Source organism: Cetorhinus maximus, chromosome 18, assembly GCF_964194155.1.
Source record: "Cetorhinus maximus chromosome 18, sCetMax3.hap1.1, whole genome shotgun sequence".
Classification (NCBI taxonomy): Eukaryota; Metazoa; Chordata; class Chondrichthyes; order Lamniformes; family Cetorhinidae; genus Cetorhinus; species Cetorhinus maximus.
Genome location: NC_135896.1, coordinates 71,907,230 through 71,930,927, shown reverse-complemented (window position 1 = coordinate 71,930,927; position 23,698 = coordinate 71,907,230). Strand labels below are relative to the sequence as shown.

The window sequence follows — 23,698 nt, the reverse complement described above, 5'->3', positions numbered from 1 at the left end:
GGGAAGTCAGGGACAGCATAAAAGCTAAAGAGAAAACATACAATGCGGCGAAGAGCAGTGGGAAACCAGGGGATTGGGAAGCCTACAAAGACCAACAGAGGACAACTAAAAAAAAAATAAGCAGGGAGAAGATTAAATATGAGGGTAAACTAGCCTGTACTATAAAAGAAGATTGCAAGAGTTTTTAGATATATAAAGGGTAAGAGAGAGGTAAAAGTGGACATTGGGCCGCTGGAAAATGACGCTGCAGAAGTAGTAGTGGGGAACAAAGAAATGGCGGAGGAACTGAATAGGTACTTTGCGTCAGTCTTCACGGTGGAAGACATGAGTAATATCCCCAAAGTTCAAGAGAGTCAGGGGGCAGAGGTGAGTATGGTGGCCATTACCAAGGAGAAGGTGCTAGGAAAACTGAAAGGTCTGAAGGTGGATAAATCACCTGAGCCAGATGGATTACACCCCAGAGTTCTGAAGGAGATAGCTGAAGAGATAGTGGAGGCGTTAGTGGTGATCTTTCAGGAATCACTCGAGTCAGGGAGGGTCCCAGAGGACTGGAAAATCGCTAATGTAATCCCCACCCCCTGTTTAAGAAGGGAGTGAGGCAAAAGACAGGAAATTACAGGCCGATTAGCCTGACCTCGGTCGTTGGTAAGATTTTAGAGTCCATTATTAAGGATGAGATTTCAGAATACTTGGAAGTGCATGATAAAATAGGGCAAAGTCAGCATGGTTTCATCAAGGGGAGGTCATGCCTGACAAATCTGTTAGAATTCTTTGAGGAGGTAACGAGTAGGTTAGACAAAGGAGAGCCAATGGATGTTATCTACTTGGACTTCCAGAAGGCCTTTGACAAGGTGCCGCACAGGAGGCTGCTCAGTAAGATAAGACCCCATGGTGTTAGAGGCAAGGTACTAGCATGGATAGAAGATTGGCTGTCTGGCAGGAGGCAGAGAATGGGGATAAGGGGGTCCTTCTCAGGATGGCGACTGGTGACTAGTGGAGTTCCGCAGGGGTCAGTGTTGGGACCACAGCTTTTCACTTTATACATTAGTGACCTAGATGAAGGAACTGAGGGCATCCTGGCTAAATTTGCAGATGATACAAAGATAGGTAGAGGGACAGGTAGTATTGAGGAGGCAGGGAGGCTGCAGAAGGATTTGGACAGATTAGGAGAATGGGCAAAGAAGTGGCAGATGGAATACAACATGGGGAAGTGTGAGGTCATGCACTTTGGTAGGAAGCATAGAGGCATAGACTATTTTCTAAATGGGGAGAGAATTCAGAAATCTGGAGTGCAAAGGGACTTGGGAGTCCTAGTCCAGGATTCTCTTAAGGTTAACTTGCAGGTTGACTCAATAGTTAGGAAGGCAAATGCAATGTTGGCATTTATTTCGAGAGGACTAGAATATAAAAGCAGGGATGTGCTGCTGAGGCTTTATAAGTCTCTGGTCAGACCACATTTAGAATATTGTGAGCAATTTTGGGCCCCATATCTCAGGAAGGATGTGCTGGCCCTGGAGAAGGTACAGAGGAGGTTCACGAGAACGATCCCAGGAATGAAAGGCTTAACATTTGAGGAACTTTTGAGGACTCTGGGTCTATACTCGATGGAGTTTAGAAGGATGAGGGGGGATCTGATTGAAACTTACAGAATACTGAAAGGACTGGATAGAGTGGACGTGGGGAAGATGTTTCCATTAGTAGGAGAGACTAGGACCCGAGGGCACAGCCTCAGAGTAAAGGGGAGACCTTTTAGATGAGGAGAAACTTCTTTAGCCAGAGAGTGGTGAATCTATGGAATTCATTGCCACAGAAGGCTGTGGAGGCCAGGTCATTGGGTGTATTTAAGACCGAGATAGATAGGTTCTTGATTGGTAAGGGGATCAAAGGTTACGGAGAGAAGGGGATTGAGAAGCTTATTAGCCATGATTGAATGGCGGAGCAGACTCGATGGGCCGAATGGCCCAATTTCTGCTCCTATGTCTTATGATCTTATTCTAGAATTCAGGAGAAACTCCTCTACACAGAGTGCTTAGAATGTAAAATTTGCAACAGTAGTTGAAGCAACAAATGAGATTAATTTAAGGGGAAGTTTGATAAACACATGAAGCAGGAAGGAATACAAGGCTCTGTTCAATGGGGTTAGATGAAGAAGTATAGGAGGAGGCATGTGTGAAGCATAAACACCAACGTGAACAAGTTTCTGTGCTGTTAATACTATGCAATCAGTAAAGTTACAAAATTGACTAATTAGGGCTCTCAATGTTTTGTGTAGCTTTCTCTAAGTTTCTCTCTGATCTCTTCTCATGCCCTCTCTAAACTCATCTTGTCCCTGAAACCCACCTCGAAGACTCTCAACCCTATTTCAACTAAACTACAGACCACTCAGACCACCCTTCCTGGACCCCACATTAGCTGATATCATTTAACAGTTCTCCTTTCTCGGGTTCTGACCCCCTCCCATTTTAATCTCCTATTATTAACACCCAACTGAAAAAGAACCCTTGACCACACCATCCTCGCCACCTATCGCCTGAGACCAACACCCCTTTCGTCTCATGTCCTTGCATGTGTTGTCACCTGCCAAATTCATTCCTATCTTTCCCAGAACTCCATGTTTGCACCTCTTCAATCAGGTTTTATTGTAATATGTACATTTTCCATTTTTACACAGAAGGTGAGATCTCCTTAAAAAAAGATGGTGTGTCGGCTGAAGGGACAACATTGGAAGCTCTGCTCCGTGGGGAGGCACTGGAGAAAAGAAATGAATCGAAAGACGATGAAGCCCTCAATGAAATTCAGGTCAGTTGTTTTGTCTCTTTAGGGAATGACCCCTGTGGCAGTTTGCAGAGTGCAGTTGATCTCTACATCGAGGGTAACCAATCTTTATATTCACAGGAATTATTTTATCACCATGCAATCAGCCTCTTATCAGCAGATCATTTACAATAAACTTTGAATTTTGTTTTAAAATGTCTTTGGTAACTTTATTTTCCTTTAACATGATAATGTGGCATGTTTCCCAGCCAGCCTTGCTTCACTGTTTAATGAGAGTAGATGCAGTTTATTGTATGGCATTAATCAATGCTTTTCTTGGCTTGCTATTTGATACTGTCCATCCTGAACTAAACTGTATCATGTGTCCTCTATTATTCTACAGCTGGCTGATGCATCCCCTAAGCTCTCAGCCCACCTTCCCGCAAACCTCAATACCACCAATTAAGTAAAATTTGCTATAGGATAAAGGCTTCTGCTTTATGGCACTATGTACTGCCTCTGATTGACATCATTTCTCACTTGCTTCTTTCCTGCACAGAAACTGGTTGAGTGGTGATTGCTGCAGACAGTGCCAAGACCTGGCAAAACTGCGATGGGCCATTTGTAAATTCATTCATCTATGCCAGTTGTCTCTTCCCTTCCCCCAGCAGCCCCCAATCTGCCCCATGCATAGTGTCTTGAGGTTCTACAATTGACCCTTGTTTCTAAGATGTTACACATTTCAGTAAATGATCACAGTTGTGAAACTAACTTGCCCTGCTTTGCCCCATATTCCTCTAATGGGGTATAGCATTGACCAGCAAATTTTTGTCATTTTTCACTTAGGCCTGTAACACTGGATTCAATCTTTAGCTTTTTTTTAAATGAACTCCACAAACCCTCATGAAATGATTCTAATTGTATCCAGGATTGGACTTGAATGTTTGTTTATCTCCTAAGATTGAATAGCTGTGAAACATGGATAACTTATAGCCATCAAGAAAGGAAGCTGAGCAACTTTCGCCTTCATTGTTTTGCGGCGAATTCTGGAAAGAACGGAATCACAAATGTAGCTGCCCTCTCAAAGCCAACGCTCCCAAATATGTTGGCACTCATCGAGTAGAGGCAACTTTGCTGGCTCAGGGCTGGTTGCATACCTAAGTATTTTCTGTATAGTGAGGTAGCCGGAGCCAGATGGCCAATGGATGCCCAAAGCTACACTTCAAGGATGCTTAGAAGTGTGGCATGAAGGTCCTAAGCGTTGATTCTTGAATCTAGGAGATTTTAGCTGATGACAGAGGAAAATGGCAATATCACCTATGAGCCAGCATGTGCCACCATGACGATCAGTGACAACTGCAGCTTGGCAGCAGGCGCCAACACCAAAAACAACAACCTGAAATGACACCTGATCACCCCGCTTGTGGCAGAATCTGCCTTGCACAGATTGAGTCTCTTCGTCCATCGGCAAAAGTGCACCATATGAAGTTACCCCAGCCCTAGTGAATTTGATTTGCTGCATGTCCATCACCATATGTAGATGGAAGGATGCTGACAAAACTTATATTGGATCAATTCTTTCAGCATTTATCTCTCCTTTGTATGCATACGCTCTTATTCTTAATCTCCGCCCGCTGTCCCTTCCCCTCCGTTCCCCCCAGTCCACCCTCCCCCCCTGCAAAACCCCACAGACCACAAGGCAACTGGCTCACTGCTGGCTTTGTACTATTATCCAGTGTTGAAAGCTTGTATTCTCTTCTTCCATCCTTTGACAGCAGAGCTGTTATATTTGTGTAACCACACTGTTTGTCTGAATCATATACCGGGAGAAAGAGTTACTCATTCCAGGCCTGCAGCTAAAGCAAATGATCACTCTTTTGGGTTACAAGATTCCTTTTTCTCTCAGTAAACAAACTCCCTCCTCATTCCTTAATCTGTAGGTTTGTGGGCTGCTGGTCAAGTTTTGTATAATCTGTGGTCTGCAGAAGTTGATATTTACAAGAATTTGTTTGGGTCAGTTTGGAAAAGTAATAGCAGCTAGCGCTGTGCACAATAATCCTTTTAGAATTCTGTAATGACATATGCGGTTAAACTCACTACATCTGCTACCATGACTGTGTATGCACGCCTGCACTGCTTATTTTTGTTAAGTGCTATTTATTTAATGTAGCTTCTACAGAAGCTTTTGGTTCAGTCTCCTAGAGAATTCTTTTGATTACCGTTAGTAATAATGAAGCTTGTTTGCATGAGGTCTTTCTGCAGGATACTTTTATATATTAAAATGAACAAGTGATGAATTGAATTAATTAGTTTCCAGTTAAGACTTTGTTCTTGATGAAAGTTTTTTTTCTTTTAAAAAAATAAATACACAAGGTATCTCAATGAATATGCACTTTTTAATAAATTCTGTGTAACGGCACCGTGTAGAAGGGAAACGGAGGAGAATGGGAAAGTTTGAGTGGCTTCCTATCCCTTTTACTTGTAGGCAAAATCAAGTCTTCTACTCAGGACTGTGTCCCGTGCTCTAGGCCCCAGCCTGTCGGCAACGCTACGCAGCTGGTGCTGTGCATGGTGCTGTGTAGGCCTGGAATAGATATCGGCAGATTTTCTCAACAAAAACAAGTGCCCTTCTGTGACATGGCTTGCACTGCAAGTGATACAGGGTTATGTAGTGTTAATGTCACTGGACTCATAATCCAGAGGCCACGCTATGCTCTGGAGACATGGGTTCAAATTCTACCATGGCAGCTGGTAGGAATTTGAATTCAATTAATAAATTTGGAATTTAAAGCTCGTCTTAGTAATGGTGCCTATGAAACTGTCATCAGTTGTTGTATAAACCCATCTGATTCACTAATGCCCTTTAGAGAAGGAAATCTGCCAACCTTACCCAATCTGGCCTACATGTAAACTCCAGATCTACAGTGGTTGACTTTTAAACTGGCCTCTAAAACGGCCTAGCATGCCACTCAGTTGAAGGGCAATTAGAGATGAGCAACAAATGCTGGCCTTGCTGACATCTGAAGAACAGAGGAAAAAAAATCATGGGCATGGCTGCTGAAAACTACTGAGATTATGCTGTGAGATTCGAAATGGCCCTAATAATTGCATTTTCTATTGACTACAGCGAGTTTTGGCCAATGAGGAGAATATAGATGATTTGGAGGAAGAAGAATTGGAAGATGATGTTCCAAAACGTAAAAATAAACCCAGAGGACGGGTAAGCACAATCCTGAAAAGAGACAAATTAATACAATTAATTTTGGTCTTTAGCAGCTTTTCAGTTCTTAAAATAAGTATTTCTACATTTTTTATTACTCTCCACCTTTGCCTATCTTTGACAAATTTTAATAAGCTATAATTTCTTGCGTAGTATAGAGAACATATCTGCTTGATTTGAATGCTATAAATTAGTAAAAGTTTTGTAATTGTGGATTTTGATGCAGAATTGTTTCTTAATACATGGAGGTTGTTATTTTAATTAAACTATCTTTTACTGGACCTTTCAAAAGGTTGGGCTGAAATTCCTGATTAGCTTATTTCAAGCATAATTGTTTTTCTCCAGGGATTCTGCAGGGTGTTGCACAAAGTAAATGGACTTATTTTAAAATACTCTTGCATGTTCTCTTTAAAAAGTCATCCTATTCTCGGTGGCTCCATGGTACTGAATCTTGTTTTCCAGTCCCATTTTCTTGCACAAATGCCCTGGTGGCCTTTTCAGTAAGTGAGCCTTATATCATTTATGTTTTGAACCTTGCAGCGTTCACCCTCTGATTAACAGAGCTAGTGAAGTCCAGGATTCACTGCTACTCTAACTAGCAATAACACTGTATGCCTAAACTTGCATAGGATTCTCATGATATCTTTGTTCAGTATGAAAAACAGGAAATGTGAACCAGTAAACCCACTTTGTTTAGGCTGAAACAGGTGATGTTTGCATTTATTTAGAATTATGTTGGGGGAAATAAAGACATGGACAGATGCTCTGTGCCACGAGAAATAATTTAGCATGCATGTGACTACTAAGAATTCTGTTTTCCCATTTCTGACCAGTGAACTCTTGAAGAGGTGGTATATTGCTGAAATGTCAAATATCAATGCACACCCAACCCCTAATTATAAATTTTAAACAAATGCAAACATTATAGTTCTTACATTAATAGCTCTTAATACTGTATAATAATTGCAAACAGTTGTTAAAAATTATCAAGTTTGTTTTTTAATTTGCTTTAAAAACTGGAAGGAAATACTATTAAATTATTTTAATTAACATTGAAGTTTCAAATTGCAGGAGAAGCCAAGCTTTTAATGTTTTCAGTTTTAACTGAACATGGAATTAACATTGATACAATGTATGCTTGAATCCTGAAATAAAAACGGAATATGCTGGAAATACTCAGTAGATCAGGCAGAATCTGAAGAAAGGTCATCAACCTGAAGTGTTAACTCTGTTTCTTTCCCAACAGGGTGCTGCCAGACCTGCTGAGTATTTCCAGCATTTTCTGTTTTTGTTACAAGATTAACATTAGTATTTTATCAGTGAAAAAATTGTTTAAAAAAAAAAGTAGACACTGGACAAAATTATCAAAACAAACCTGCATTGCCTTTACCATTAGCGGCAGAACAGTGCTGACACCAAACTGGCATGTTTGACTGTGCATACCTTTGTATGCTTCCAGCCTGTAACTGAGTCTTGTAATACTCTAAACTTTGGTTTCCTAATCTTTTAAACAAATATATCTTGGAGATTTTTTAAACCTTTAACTTTTGGAGATGTGTTTCTCTGTATTTGTAGTTTGTAGCATATTGGTGACAGGACACCAAAAGGAAAGCTCATATTTAAGTTACTAGGTTTCAGTGTTCTATAATGTTCTTAATTCACTACCTCAAATTGATAGCCCATCGCTGTCTCCAGCACTAACAGACACTGAATAAATCAAGTTTGAAAGTGCAAAAATCTATAAATTCCCTAAGAGATATCTTTCACAATATAAGTGGGGGGACAAATGCATCCATGAAATCCTAGCAGCAGTTTTGCTGTCTTAATGAAATCGATCAGCCCTAAATTTCAGTCACCTAAATTTATATCCTCTTTTCTTGAAATATACAGACACGTGGTATGGGTGGTAGAAAAAGAACCGATTCCACTGCCCAGGAAGACCATGATAAACCATATGTGTGTGACAGTAAGTAATGCAACACAGTGATTACAAGTAGAAATTGCCTCTTGCTGCTCCCTTTGGACACTCCTGCTCTTGCATGTGGTAAAAGTGTCTCATCTCCTCTCTGGTCTGCTACCTTTATGTCTCTCTTCTGTGAAATTCACTCCTTTTTCTCTTGTTTCTTCTTCTCTGTTTCAGATAGTTACAAACAAAAGCATAACTCAAAAACATCTGACAAAGGTACTTTTCAGTCTATGAGTAACTGTGCATAGACTGCAGCTGGAGTGATTTGCTTCTTGCCTGTTTTTAAGTTACCTTTTGTGTATTTTTATTTTTTATTCATAATACTGTATATCCTTGATTACTTCACTGTACTGAAGTGATTAACCTTTTTTAAAAAAAAGGCACTGATTAAAATGTATATGCAACCTAGTTGATTGTACATGATTAATCTGCTACCACTTTATCTTTCTCTTTTTCTCTAGTCTGCGGCAAGCGATACAAGAACCGTCCAGGCCTCAGTTATCATTATGCTCATACTCATTTAGCTGACGAGGAAGGGGCTGATGACCAAGATTTGGAGCCTCATTCACCACCAGTCCTGAGAAGCGAAGGTCACAAACGTAAGATGTGCCCAGTTCTTGTACTGTACTAATGAGAGCAGGCCCCACCAGTGTAGCAAATCAGATGATCCTGCAGGAAGGTTTCTATGCTCACCATATAGCAGAATCATAAATATGCTCATGTTGATTGCCTCTGGTATTTCTGGCAAAATTGTAAGTGATTATTCTGAGCATTAATCTTTTTTTTGTAAAAATACTAACCAAAAGAAGTCTTCAAAAGTGCATTACTACGTTAATGGAGGATGGTATATGTAGAATTGTTCTGGTCACTAAAAGAGCAAATGGTAGGATTATTGACTGGGGATGAATTTTATACATAGTAAAATGTGATATTCAAGTAGGGGTACATTGGTCCTCTTTAAAATGAATGTACTAAATATTAATGTATTTTCTTGCTATATTTATAGCTCATCAAAACTTGACTTTTTGGCTATTTATGATTCATAGCCTTTTCTCCAGATTATATTTCCTTTCTTTGAGATGAAGTGGAAGGAGAAATCCCATTAACTTAGTTTGTTAAATATAAATTTTCAGGCTCTGATGTGGGGCCAGTTTAGCACAGGAATGAAGAGAACGGGAGTGCCAAAGAGAATTCCTCCCTGCCCTGACCACAAGCCATTTAATGAAGTCTGACTGAAAGATATAGGGTTTGACAGTTTTGCAGTGACAGCAGAGATTGAGCCGAGAAGTATTCAGGAGAAATGTTTAGCTAAGGGAGAGTCTGAGGAATTGTCTTGGGATCAGCAGACAGCTGAATATTGATCAGTTTTTGCTTAAGTAAGCAAGATCACGGACTGAATACTTGCACCGGGGAGAAGGAAGGTAGGGGTTAGGAGTGATGATTGTCCTGATTAGGCCGTTACTATAGAAACCACACAGACCTGAATGTGGTGATGCACAGCAGCAGCTAAAAATAATCTATTTTGCTCAGATATGTCCTTTCAGATATGTCCTTGTTTTGATTGCATCCTGTGTGTCAGGTATTGGCACCATCAACTCAGCAATGATCAAGCAAGCAAAAGTGGTTGGAGGTTACAGAGAGCAGAATGAACAGCATGGACTGTATTTTAATGAATTGAGGTTTTTGTTATGTTTCATCTTTATTCTCTATTTTACATGCCCTTTGAAGTTGATATTCTTATATTTGCTGGCAGGAACTAACCTGTGTCCAGGGATAAGCTACTTGGATATGAAAGCCAGGGATGGTTGATGGTTCCAAATGATGGATGTAGACATTGTCTTATACAAAAAATAATTTCAAACTCTTACTGAGAGTCATTTTTTTTAAACTAAATTCACACATCAATACAGTCCACCCTCTTACCCCGACTAACACTCTCAGATCCACACGAGTGAATTTGCTGTACAAAAATCACACATTACTGCCTGTCAGTCAAGAAATGTTAACACTTTCCCATTTTCTTTTTTAATTTCTTCATTTCGCTCTCCTGAGTAATGTTTTTCTTGTTAATGGTTCTTTTTGTATTTTTCCCTTCCTACTACTTCCTCCCCCATCCTTTTGTTTTTCTTCTTTGTGGTCGATTTTATTTGTCTATTATTCCCTTCACGTCCTTTCCAACTCAAACCATCTTATTTCTTGTTGTCAAACCCTTGCACCTTTCCCCTTTGTCTCAGATATTTTTTCTGTGTGCATATTGAATATAAAGGATGTTTGTGGTTGCACTTTTCTCCCTTTAGCAGTTTGCATTGTAAAGAAGGTGCAAAATGTTAATGCACATTATTTCAATCTGTAATGGGTATGTGTCAGTGATTTTATGACCATAGCAGAGGAGACATTTCTAGAGGATCATATAGTTCCCAAGTTACACTGCTGGTTGCTGCTCTTGACCTTCATTACACCAAATATCTTTTCTAATGTTTGTCAGTTTCAGTGCTGGCTAATCCTGGCAGCAAGAGCAGAGCTAAAAGGGACAGTTGAGATGGGGGATAGGAATTGCTAACTTCTACCAGTCTCCTGTTAAACTGAAATTCTCAATAATTCAAAGAGATAATGAGAACAGGAAGAGTTGAAGGATCACTTCTGATGAAGAGAAAAATGTGAATGTTGCAAGTTTTCCCCCAAACCCCCTCAATCACTGGATGTAATTTTGCTTTTAAGATTCCTGAAATTGGTTCTGTAGGTTTAGTGCGATTCATTTTTGCTTGTTCCAGTTGGCCGAAAACTGGTTGTGATTCTAGTTGGTAAATCTACAATAACTAAATAAGTAGAAAGAAATCTAGCTGGAGTGGGTGGAGGTGAACAGGCGAGGAAATCCAAAGCATTCAAGTTTCAATGCAGTTACCACAGGAACTCACTGAGGACTTAAAATGTTAAAGGTGCTTTATTAATGCAAGTTTTTTTCTTGAGCAATATCTTATATGACAGTGATTTGTGTGTGTATCTCTATTGACTTTGTTTGCCTCTCCCCTTCCTCTTTTTCCAGTAGTCCTAGTCGCCTATGTACATAACTCAACCAATGAAGTTAATTCTACCAGGACCTATAAGATGAAATGCACAACAAACCATTGTAGCAAATTTGTTGCACAAATTTTTGGCGAGCTAGCTTTGTGTCCTCCAGATATCTGGCTCGAGCTGTTATACATTTTGATCTGTTAATGGGCAGTTCCGAAAGGATCTGTTTTATGTAGAATATATAAAAATATCCACAAGTTTTCATGGAGCTTGGGTTATTGGCATTTTAAGTTTTATAAACTTACTGACCTGGACTTGTGATTAATGGCAAAGCAAGGACACTCACTGCTAGCCTCAAAAAAAAAGCTGCCCATAGAGATCTAGTGACAGTGTTAGTATACAGCAGCGGCAGTGATGTCAGCAAGCAGAAAGGCAACCAATCAAATTGAAGTATTCGGACACAGCAAGCCAGGAAGTTAAAACCATTTCAAACCCTTCTGTTTAAATTTCAATTTTCAGGTGGTGAAATAAAAGTATGATTATTAAGATAGAAGCTAAAATAACATTAAACTTTTTAAAAAATTGTCTTTGAAAATATGGTGAATTTTTAATCATTGTGAAGAAATTTCACCTTCCATAAATGTAAATTTAGCTTTCCTAGTCTAATGGGGATGTTTAACAGTAATTATGAAGTTAAACACTGTTAAAAGCCTAGTTACATTTCATTCAACTTTTTCAAGAGTTTTTACAGGCAGACTAACAGTATTAGAGTAGATATTTTCATCAATTCATGATTGCATTGGACATTGTGGTCTGTGAGAACCTCTACAGTACAACCTATGAAGAATAGGAACCTATGCTGCCCTCACTGACAGCAGCTTCTGGATTTCAGGGTTATTCTGCACATGTCCGAACTCCCAAAGTTGCTGTCAGTTTCAGAGGCATAATAACAGTGAGCACGACAGTTTCATTGACATTACCATAGAAAATCTGGGTCATTGTTTTGATACAATTAAACAAAAAGTCCTTCTGTACTAGTGAACAGCTCCACCCTTTTTCACTTGTGTATTTATTGAAGCTTTGTCTGTATACCTCCAAGTCACGTCAGAGCAGCCAGTGTATTTGCCAAGTGAGCAAGAAGGACAACAGTGTTGTCGTTGCGAAACAAATATTTTAAAAATATTTGTTCGGTAGTACAGAACTTGAGTATTGCTGAAAAAAGAGACATGCTGTCTAAACTTTTCATCTTGTACTCATTAGGACAGTTGAGACCAAAACATTGTATGTTTTCAAGAAGGAGTTAGACATAGCTCTTGGGGCGAAAGGGATCAAAGGATATGAGCAGAAAGCGGGAGCAGGCTATCGAGTTGGATGATCAGCGATGATCATAATGAATGGCGGAGCAGGCTCGAAGGGCCAAACGGCCTACTCCTGCTCCTAGTTTCTATGTTTCTAGGACAGATCACAAGATTGCCAACAGTAAAGGGAATAACAGATTATACTGCTTAAGAAGAGAGTGCTGATTGGTTGGCAAATGGACTCTGATTAGTAGAGGCATTGCCATGGAGAATGCAACAGAGAACAGTTAACTGCCAAACTGTTCTTCAAATTCAAACCAAGCAGGTGGACTCTGATTGGTCAAGGCATTGCCATGGGGAATGAACCAGGGAATGGCTATCCCCCAAGCTGTTGTTTAGTTGAAAAAGGCACAATGCATGGAAAGATCCTTCTGTCTGCAAAGGACAAGGCTTTGTGTGTGAAGCAAGCAGTCATATAAACTCCCTTTCCTCGACGTGCTAGTTGAGAAATCTGCCAGTGGGTTCTCTACTGCTACCGCAAGCCTACCTTCACTGGTCAGTATAGATGTTGGGATTCCAGCAGTTCCATGGGCTATATGATTGGTTTTATCGGCAACCTCGTAAATAGGGCCCAAGCCATTTGCTCACCATGCAAGATTGATGCTGAAATAGGGCACATCAAAGCCATCCTGTGGGATAATAGCTACCCTGATCAGATCATTGTTCGCTGTATATTGAGAAAGCTCATGAATGGGCCTAAGGCTGCCACTTTCAGACTTGAAAAGAGCCCAGTCTACCTCCGATTACCTAGAAGGGTGAGGTGTCTCAAAATTTGAACAACAGGTGAAACTAGCCGTTTCATGCTGTTACTATGCAGAAGCAACACAAATAGTATTCTTCACTAACAGGATGCTGCTGTCAAGCCAAAATGATGTTCTGTCTATCACACAAATGAGTAATGTGGTATATGAATTTAAGTGCTGGTGTGATGCCAGGTATGTAGGTTGTAAGTCCCAACTACTGGTGGATTGTATCAAACAGCACATGCCTTGGCTGTTCACAATAGGCCATACCCAACAAGCCCGTGCTTGCAAAACTCAAAAAATAGTGATCAACATTAGATGTGATTCTGCGATTGGACAACACTTGCTAAACAATCCTGATTGCGCTAAGAATTACACTGAGAACCAGTTTAAGATGATCAGTTGGGCTCGCAGCATGGCTCATTTACGCATGTTAGAAGCCACATATATTCACACAGGGCTCTGTCCTTTGCTTGGAGGACAGCTGCTAGCTGGTTCATTCCCCATGGCAATGCCATGACCAATCAGAGTCAACCTGCCTGGTTTGAATTTGAACAGTAGTTTGGCAGTTAACTGCTACTTGCTGCATTTTCCATGGCAACGCCTCTATCAATCAGAATCCACTTGCCAACCAATGAGCAATCGCTTCTCATGCAGTATAAATTGTTGTTGACTTTAATGTTGATAATCTTATGACCTGTCCTGATGAGTGCAAGACAAAAAGCTTAGACAGCATGTCATTTTTCAGCAATACTCAAATATTCAAAAAGTAAGAAGATATGCCAGGGTGGGAATCTCAACGATTCAGGGTCCCTGGAGGATCCCTAATTCTGGCCTCACTGAGTGCTCAATGGTGGAGTCCTTAAATTCCTGTGTTTGATGTATGCAGAAGCAAACCCCCAAGATTCACAGTATTAATCTGCAGGATTTCCTTTTGTTTTTAATAACTTGTTCTGTAACTTAATCTGGATTTGTTGCCTGTTATGCTGAAACGTAGGTGAATGCCATGTCAGACTAAAGGATGCACCATCTAAAATTGAAAGCAGAACAGTTTAATGATGGGAATCAAGTAACACCTGGCTAAAAGAGCTTCCTGCTACTGCAATTGAAGACTCAAGATCTGTATAAGTGCATTGTGTGTTTATCAGCCTACTTTTAATGCAGCTTATAAATGTGTGCAGAGTTAACAGGCAACCTTTGAGAAGGACAGAGACCAATAGTTATTGAACTGTCTGGTAACAGATATCCTGATGTAACCTTGAGGAGGTTACATGACTGATGATCTTATTTTATACATGGCATGTTGGCTGCATAATTATTTTACAATTAATTCAAGTTGGGATCTGGAATGTTGGAAAGGGTCACTCCTCCCTTCTCTTGGTGCATTCGTAAATGTAGGTTGGCAGAATATGAATTGCATCAGGAGCAAAATCTCATATTGAGTTAGGGATATTATTTGAAATGAATTGTGTAAATAAATTGATTTTGTGTCCTAGAGCTTTAGATTGGATAGACTGGAGTTGTTTTCCTTGGAATAGCAAAGTTTGAGAGGGGACCTGGTAGAGGATATAAGATTATGAGGGGCATAGATGGGGTGGATAAGAAGGCACTTTTTTTATGGGTGGAGGGTCAATTACCAGGGGGCATAGATTTAAGGTAAGAGGTAGAAGGCTAAGAGGGGAGTTGAGGAGAAATGTTTTCACCCAAATGGTGATGGGAGTCTGGAACTCTCTGCCTGAAAGGGTGGTTGAGTCAGAAACTCTCATAACATTTAAGAAGTATTTAGATATTCACTTGCATTGTCATAGCCTCCAGGGCTATGGGCCAAGCGCTGGAAAATGGGATTAGGGTAGTCAGATCTTTATTGATGGGTGCAGACATGATGGGCCAAATGGCCTCCTTCTGTGCTGTAAATGTCTGAGTCTATAATATTGATGTCCTCTGTTTTGGCTGTTTGAACATTCTGCATTTGGGTGTGGGCACATTGTTAATTAGTGTGTTTGTTCCCATTTCTCTCCTTATGCTTAGATATCCTCGAAAAGGCCTCTTGTACCTCACCCAGGTTTCCATTTCTTATGTATAGGTTTGACAGTGAGTGTCAGCAGGTTACTTTTGTGTGCAAAGTATCACAAGAATTACCCAGTCCTCCTCAGCAAGGATCATTGGGTTGAGGTGATGTGCAGGATCCCTGGTGTTTTCTCCCAACCCTAGGGAGCTGAGACCTGTGTGAACAGACACTACTGCTGCTCTGACTTGGTATATTGTCCTTATTAAACAAAACATAGGTCCAGAACATAGACCTCAGATTTGCTGATGACATTGGCCTTTATTGTAACATCTAAAACAGATCTAACTGGCGTACTTGGAGAGTAGAAAAATTAGACTTGAAAGAAGCCAATTTCTGCACACCGATCTCCCACAGCCTTCTGCCTCAAGCAAGAGAGTGAAGGCTAACACTAAAGTCATATCATCTGAGAATCATCAGGAGGATTGTATACATTACACTTGAAGTTGATGCAGTTAAACAGGTGAAAAAGTTTTGTATAACTTGGTGGGTTATACAGGATTATATAAGACAAGATGGCACAGAAACAGGCCATTCAGCCCAGCCAGATCATGTTGGTATTTATGCTCCACTTGAGGCTCCTCCCATCTTTCCTCATCTAAATCTACTATTGTAATTATCTATTCCCTTTTCCCTCATGTGCTTGTCTAGTTTCCCCATAAACGCAGCCATACTATTCACTTTACCCACTCCCTGTGGTAACAAGTTCCATATTCCCACCATTCTATTAGTAAAGAAGTTTCTTCTGAATTCCTTATTGGATTTATTGGTAACTATCTTAAATTGATGGCCTCTAGTTATGCTCTTCACCACAAGAGAAAACATTCTCTATCAAAACCTTTCATAATTTAATAGACCTCTAGGTCACCCTCCAACCTTTTTTCAAGAGAAAAGAGAGCTAGCCAAACCTTTCCTGATATATATACCCACACATTTCTGGTATCATCCTTGTAAATCTTCTCTGCACCCTCTTGAGTGCCTCCAAATTCTTTTTATAATAATGCAACTGGAACAGCACACAGTACTCCGTGTTCCAACCAAAGTTCGATATAGGTTTAGCACAACTTCCCTACTTTTCAATTCTATCTCTCTAGCAATAAAGACTATTGCTTAGTTTGCTTATTTTTTATGGTCTTGCTAACCCGAGGTGCCACTTTTAGTGATTGGTGTATTTGTAATCTAAAATCACTTTGTTCTCTACCCTCTACCCCACCGAGAACTTGCAACTTCAAGTAATAAGCGACCTCCTTATTCTTCCTACTAAAATATACTACCTCACATTTATCTGTGTTGAACTCCATTTGCCAATTATTTGCCCATTCTGAAAGTTGAATGTCCTCCTGTAATTTGTTGCAATCCTCCTCAGTATTGACTACTCGCACCCGCTAAAATTTGGTGTCATCCACAGTTTTAGAAATTGTATTATTGATTCCAAAGTCCAAATCATTAATGTAAATTGTGAACAGCAGTGGCCCCAGCACTGGCCCTTGTGGAGCACTACTTCCCTGCTTCTGTCACTCTGAATAATTAGCACCAGAGAATAAGAATTTAAAAGAAAACATCAAAAGGAGGATTGAAATTGCTTCTGCTGCTTTTGTAAGATTATGCAGGATATGGAAGGCTAAAGATATTTTAGTTAAAAATAAGAGCAAGAGTTTATGAAGCAATGGTTATCCCCAAACCTGAGTACTGGAACACAAAAGGTTCCGAGTAAGTTATACTGATGGCAGAGATTCGATCATTGAGAGGAATACTGCGGTTATCCAGGAACTGAAGAATGAGGTGATAAGAACATGGCTTAGATTCATAATCATGCTTAAATAGAAGAGAGATGGCTGTGATGGCTTGGGGGAAAAGTTTAAAGAATAAAAGCAGTAGAACAGCTTTCATGGCCCTGCACACAAAGGTGTACTGAGCCAAAAAAGCCCAGAAAGACCAAGGAAGCACAGGGTAGACAAAAGTCAGCAGCCAGTTGTCATAGAAAGGGACCCTGGAGACTACAGCAGCTAGGCTAGTTTAGAACTGGCAGTGAATGGGATTCATTGTAAGTTGACAGGAATTTAGTTGTAGCAGGAATTTACTGACATTATACAATAAAAATTTCTGCACCATGTTGAACCATTAGTCTGTACTTACCAATATGAATCCAGATGTATATTCATCAATGGAACCAAAAAATCCTCTTATTCTACACAAAACAATTGATCTCAGTCTTAGAAAATGTTAGTTGTCCCCCAGGACCTGAATTGTGATTTGAGACTTTAGATTTGCGCTATCATTTTGTGCAAAAGGTGTTTCCTGATTTCACTCCTAAACTGCCCAGCTCTGATGTTAAGATTATTCTTTCACAGGATGTGGTGTCGCTGGCTAGGCCAGCATTTGTTGCCCATCCCAAATTGCCCTTGAGAATGTGGTGGTGAGTTGCCTTCTTGAACCACTGCAGTCTATGTGGTATAGGTACACCCAAAGCGCTGTTAGAAAAAGAGTTCCAGGATGTTTATCCAGCGGTGAAGGAGCAATGATATAGTTCCAATGGTGTGTGGATTGGAGGGGCAGTGCTCATGTGCATCTGCTGCCCTTGTCCTTCTAGGTGGTAGAGGTTTGGAAGGTGCTGCCGAAGAATCCTTGGTGAATTGCTGCAGTGCATCTTGTAAATGGTGCACACTGCTGCCACTGTGCATCGGTGGTGGAAGGAGTGAATGTTTAAGCTGATGGATGGGGTGCTAATTAAGCAGACTGTTTTGTCCTGGATGGTGTTGAGCTTCTTGGTTGTTGTTGGAACAACATTCATCCAGGCAAGTGGAGAGTATTCCACCACACTCCTGACTTGTGCCTTGTAGATGTTGGATAGGCTTTGCGGAGTCAGGAGGTGAGTTACTCTCCGCAGAATTCCCAGCCTGTGACCGGCTCTTGTAGCCACAGTATTTATATGGCTGGTACAGTTGAGTTTCTGGTCAATAGGAAACCCACAGAATGTTGATAATGGGGGGATTCAGCAATGGTAATGTCAAGGGTAGGTGGTTGGACTCTCTCTTGTTGGAGATGGTTATTGCCTGGCACTTGTGTGGCGTGAATGTTCCTTGCCACTTATCAGTCCAAGTCTGAATGTTGTACAAGTCTTGTTGCATGTGAACATGGACTACTTCAGTATCTGAGGAGTCGTGAATGATACTCAATATTGTACAATCATCAGCAAATATCCCCACTTCTGACCTCGTGATGGAAGGAAGGGTATTGATGAAGCAGTTGAAGATGGTTGGGCCGTGGACACTACCCTGCGGAACTCCTGCAGCAATGTGCTGAGGCTGAGATGATTGGCCTCCAACATCACATTTATGCTAGATATGAGTCCAATCAATGGATAATTTTCCCCCTGATTCCTATTGACTTCAATTTTGCTAGGGGCTCCTTGATGCCATACTCAGTCAAATGCTGCCTTGGTGTCAAGGGTAGGGCAATCACTCTCTCCTCACCTCTTGAGTTCAGCTCATGTTTGGACCAAGGCTGTAATGAGGTCAGAGGATGAGTGGATCTGGCACAACCCAAACTGAGCATCAGTGAGCAGGCTGTTGCTGAATAAGTGCTGCTTGATAGCACTGTCCACAATCCCTTCCATCACTTCGCTGATGATCAAGAATAGACTGCTGGGGTGGTAATTGGCTGGTTTGGATTTGTCCAGTTTTTTGTGGGCGAGACATACCTGGGCAATTTTCTACATTGCTGGGTAGATGCCAATGTTGTAGTTGTACTGGAACAGCTTGGCTTGGGGCCTGGCTAGTTCTGGAGTGCAAGTCTTCAGTACTACTGTGAGAATGTTGTCAGAGTCTAGTGTCTTCAGCCATTTCTTGATATCAGGTGGAGTAAATTAAATTGGCTGAAGACCGGCATCTGTGATGCTGGGGACCTCAGGAGGAGACCGAGATGGATTATCCACTTTTGGCTGAACATAGTTGCAAATGCTTCAGCCTTGTTTTTGCGCTGATGTACTGGGCTCCATCATAATTGAGAATGGGGATATTTGTGAAGCCTCCTTTGGTTAGTTGATTACTTGTCATCCACCACTCTTGACTGGATGTGGCAAGACTGCAGAGCTTGGACCTGATCTGTTAGTTGTGGGGTCACTTAACTATGTCTGTCACTCTGCTGTTTGGCATGTAAGTAGTCCTGTGTTGTAGGTTCACCTGGTTAACATTACATTTTAAGGAATGCATGATGCTGCTCCTGACATGCCCTCCTGCACTCTTCAGTGAAACCAGGGTTGATCCCCTGGTTTGATGGTAATTGTAGAGTGGAGATATACCCAGCCAGTAGGTTACGGATTGTGGTTGAATACAATTCTGCTGCTCCTCATTGCCCACGGTGCCTCATGGAAGTCCAGTTTTGACCTGTTTATCCATTTTGCACGGTATTAGTGCCACATAACACGATGGAGGGTATACTCAATGTGAAGAAGGGACTTCGTCTCCACAAGGACTGTGCATTGGTCACTCCTACCAAGATTATCTTTTTCTATTTAATTTCCTCATCAGAGGAAATAGGTTATCCATCAATTCTGTCTAATCCTTTTGACATTTTAAATACCTCAATCTGATTACCGCAATCTCTGGGGGTGGGGCAGTGTTGTGGAATACATGAAAAGTTTATGCAATCTGTCCTTATTATTTAACTCTTCAAGCGCCTCGCATAATTCTGGTGAAACCTCATTGGTTCCCTCCAAGGTCAGTCAATCCTCCCTGAGGAACATTGCCCAAAACGGGACACAATATTCTGGGTGGGATCTGACCAGGTCTGTATGAGTTGCAATCTGGAATGCCCTGTTTGAAGGGACAATGAAAGCTGATTGAAATGTAAATTTCAAGAAGGAATCCAATAAATACTTAAAAGGAGAAATTTGCAGGGCTATGAGAAAGAGCAGGAGAGAGGGAATAATTGGATAGCTGAAAGGCCTCCTTATGTCACGTATGATTCTTTGAAGTGTTTTGTAGCTCTGTCATCGGGATTTCCACTTTTCTCTGCCTTTGTGAAAACCTGTTCCCTTTTAGCTGGATATTGTCACTTGCCTCACTTGACGACCATGGCTGCTTAAGTGCACAAACGGAGATTCTGCCTTTTAAGGGATATGCGCAAATTTGAATGATCCCAATGTTAAGCTTATAGATTTACTCATTCAGCCCAGTTTATTTAGGTTAATCAATTTCTCATTCCCTTTAAAGTTTGCCTTGCTTAAATTTAAAATCTTGATTTTTCTGCCCTTAAAACATACTATTCTAAAAGGCTCTCCTGAATGCATTTGGAAAGGTATTGTAAAATCTGTTTCTGGCCAGCTGATGGTAGCTAGTTGCCTATTAACAACATTCTTCTTTAGTGAAAGCATTCAGTATAAGTAACGCTCCCTTCTCCAACTGAATGTTGCAGTTCACTAACCCATGGTAGGACTGCCAGCTCTGGTACTGTGCATTCTAACATGAGAATGTTTGAACACACAACAAGCAGATTGGAGTTTGAATGAGTCACAGCAAAGTCTCTGTCACACTCTCAGTGGTGTTTGTCTAATGTGGTCTTTTGCAGAGGTTTGATTACGTTTTACTGGACATTTTACTAAACACTTTCCATCTAATTTGGTGTCAAATCGTCGTGCGTTCAGTTGTCATAAGGCATGTTTGTAATAGGTGAGCTACTTGGCAGGGTGATCAGAGATCAGCTATTGCCCTTGTATAGATTTTTGTCTCTTGAATTTGCTTGGTCCTGCATAGGATGTTATAATTAATCTACATGCACGGGACTGGTAGCATAATGGTTATGTCACTGGATGAATAATTCAGAAACCTAGACTAACTATGAAAGATGAGTTCAAATTCCACCATAGGAGCTGGAGAATTTAAATTCAATTAATTAAATAAGATCTGGAACAAAAAGCTATTTTTGGTAATGGTGACCATGAAACGATCAGATTGTCAAAAAACCCATTTGATTCACAGATGGAAACCTGCCATCCTTACGTGGTCTGGCCTATGTGCGTCTCAGCCCATGGCAATGTGGTTAATGCATAACTGCACATTAAAATGGACTAACAAGTCACTCATTTAACCACAATGGAAAAGTCACATCAGAATAACACTGGACAGACCACCCAGCATCCAGCTAGGCGCTGGAGATGACAAAGGCAGAACCCAGCTCAGTTCGCTCTCCAAAGTCGCCCTTACTAACACCTGGCAGACCTGCAAACTATCAAGCATGACATAATCCTATTCACCAAATCATATCTTTTAGGCACATGTCATAGATTCCTTCATCACCAACCCTGAATATGTCCTGTCCCATCACCAGACAGACCCAGCAGAGGTGGTGGAACAGTGGTTTACAGTTGAGAGGGAGTGGTCCCACGAGTGCTCAATGTTAAAATCGCTTGGCATCAGGTCAAACGTGGGCAAGGAAGCCAACTACTGATTACCACCTACAGCCCTCCCTCAGCTGGTGAATCAGTGCTCCTCCATGTTGAACAACACTTTGAAGAAACACTGAGAATGACAAGGACAGCGAATGTACTTTGGATGGCGGACTTCAATGTCCATCACCAAGAGCAGTTCAGTAGCAGCCCTACTGACTGAGCTGGCTGATTCCTGAAGGACACATCTGCCAGATTGGTTCTGCAGCAGGTGGTGAGTGAACCAATAAGAGGGGAAAATGAGGGACATCTGGACCCAGAAAAAGTTATTGATTTTTGCTTCTAATTTCCACCCTGCTCTCACCTTCACACAGTCCATCTCTGACACTTCCCTTCCCTGCCTTGACCCCTCTGTTTCCATTTCTGGTGATAGATTGTCTACCAATATTCATTACAAGCCCACTGACTCCCACAGCTACCTCGACTATAGCTCCTTACACCTTGCTTCCTGTAAGGTGTCCATCCCATTCTCCCAGTTTCTCCTCCTCCGTCACATCTGTTCCGATTATGCTACTTTCCAAGACGGCGCTTCTAACATGTCTTCCATTTTCTTAACCAAAGGTTCCCCCCACACTGTAGGGTTGACAGGGCCCTCAACCGGTGTCTGACCCGTCTCCCTCACCTCTGCCCTCACCCCTTCCTGTCCCTCCCAGAACCATGAGAGGGTCCCACTTAATTTTCACCCCACCAGCCTCTGCATTCAAAAGATCATCCTCCAACATTTCTGCCAACTCCACAATGACGCCACCACCAAACACATCTTCCCTTCACCCCTCCATCAGTATTCCATAGGAACTGTTCCCTCCGTGTTGCCCTGGTCCACTCCTCCATCACCCCATCTCCTCTTTTCCCGTTCCCACAGCATTTTCCCATGCAATCGCAGAAGGTGCAACACCTGCCCCTTTACCCATTCCCTCCTCACTGTCCAAGGCCCCAAACACTCCTTTCAGGAGAAGCAGCACTTCACTTGCATCTCCTTCAATTTGGTCTGCTGCATTCACTGCTCCCAATGCAGTCTCCTCTACATTGGGGAGACTAAATGCAAACTGGGTGACCGCTTTGCGGAACACCTTTGCTCAGTCCGCAAGCATGACTAAGATCTTCCTGCTACTTGCCATTTCAACTTGCCATCTTGCTCTCATGACCACATGTCCATCCTTGGCCTACTACAATGTTCCAGTGAAGCTCAACACAAACTGGAGGAATAGCACCTCACCTTCGATTAGGCACTTTACAGTCTTCTGGACTTAAAATTGAGTTCAACAACTTCGGACTATGAACTCTCTCCTCCATCTTTTTAGATCCATTTTTAAAATATTTATTTTTTAATCCTTTTTCCCCAACACCATCCCCCTCAGGGCCATCTGCCACTTGTTTCTATGTTGTGCTTTCACAGAGTGCTGACCCTTATTCTGCTATTAATGCATTCTGCTATGTTACCTTTATGCCACTATCAGCACTTTCTTTAGTCTTTAACACTCCCTTTGTCTTGTATCCATGACATCTTTGTCAATCTCTCCTGAGCTCCCACTTTCCCTGACCTATTTTGCTCCACCCCCACTTTAATAGTATAATATCCATCAAATTTCTATTTCTCTTTAGCTCTGAAGAAGAGTCACACAGACTCGTAACGTTAATTCTGTTTCTCTCTCCACGGATGCTGCTAGACCTGCTGAGTTTTTCCAGCATTTTCTGTTTTATTAGAGGGAAAACCCTGCCTGATCTCAGACTTGCCAATCCACATTTTTCAACGTGTCAGTCCATGAGAACGATAGGAGTGACTAATGCAGAGTCCATGTGGAGAATTCCCATCTTCACACTGAGGGAACCTTCTGTTGTGTTGTGTGGCGTTATCACCATGCTAAATGGGATAGATTCAGAACTGATCTAGCAGTTCAAAACTCTGCATCCATGATGAGCTGTGGGCCTTCAGCAGCAGAATTGTATTCGACCACAATCTGTAACCTCATGGCTCAGCATGTCCTTCACTCTAACATTACTATTCAACAGGACCAACGCTGGTTTAGTGAGGAGTGCAGGAGAGCAAATGCCAGGAGCAGAGGTGTTCATACCTGAAAATGAGGTGTCAACCTGGTGAAGTTACAATTCAGGACTACAGTAAATCCTCACTAAGT

At 41.4% G+C, this 23,698-nt stretch overlaps 1 protein-coding gene across 4 annotated transcripts in view; it reads left to right on the top strand.

Moving 5' to 3' along the window:
- dpf3 (double PHD fingers 3) overlaps positions 1-23,698 on the top strand; it is a 126,980-nt gene that overhangs the window by 63,556 nt on the left and 39,726 nt on the right. For 2 of the 4 annotated variants that reach the window (XR_013579500.1, XM_078562894.1), the window contains exons 4-8: positions 2,672-2,799; positions 5,882-5,974; positions 7,865-7,940; positions 8,115-8,156; positions 8,402-8,539. Coding sequence is in view for 2 of the 4 variants with exons in the window: in XM_078562894.1 (XP_078419020.1) it covers positions 2,672-2,799; positions 5,882-5,974; positions 7,865-7,940; positions 8,115-8,156; positions 8,402-8,539 (477 nt within the window). In the remaining 2 variants the exon portion in view is untranslated. The remainder of the gene's footprint in view (positions 1-2,671; positions 2,800-5,881; positions 5,975-7,864; positions 7,941-8,114; positions 8,157-8,401; positions 8,540-23,698) is intronic. The other 2 variants (XR_013579501.1, XM_078562895.1) reach the window with 1 other exon arrangement.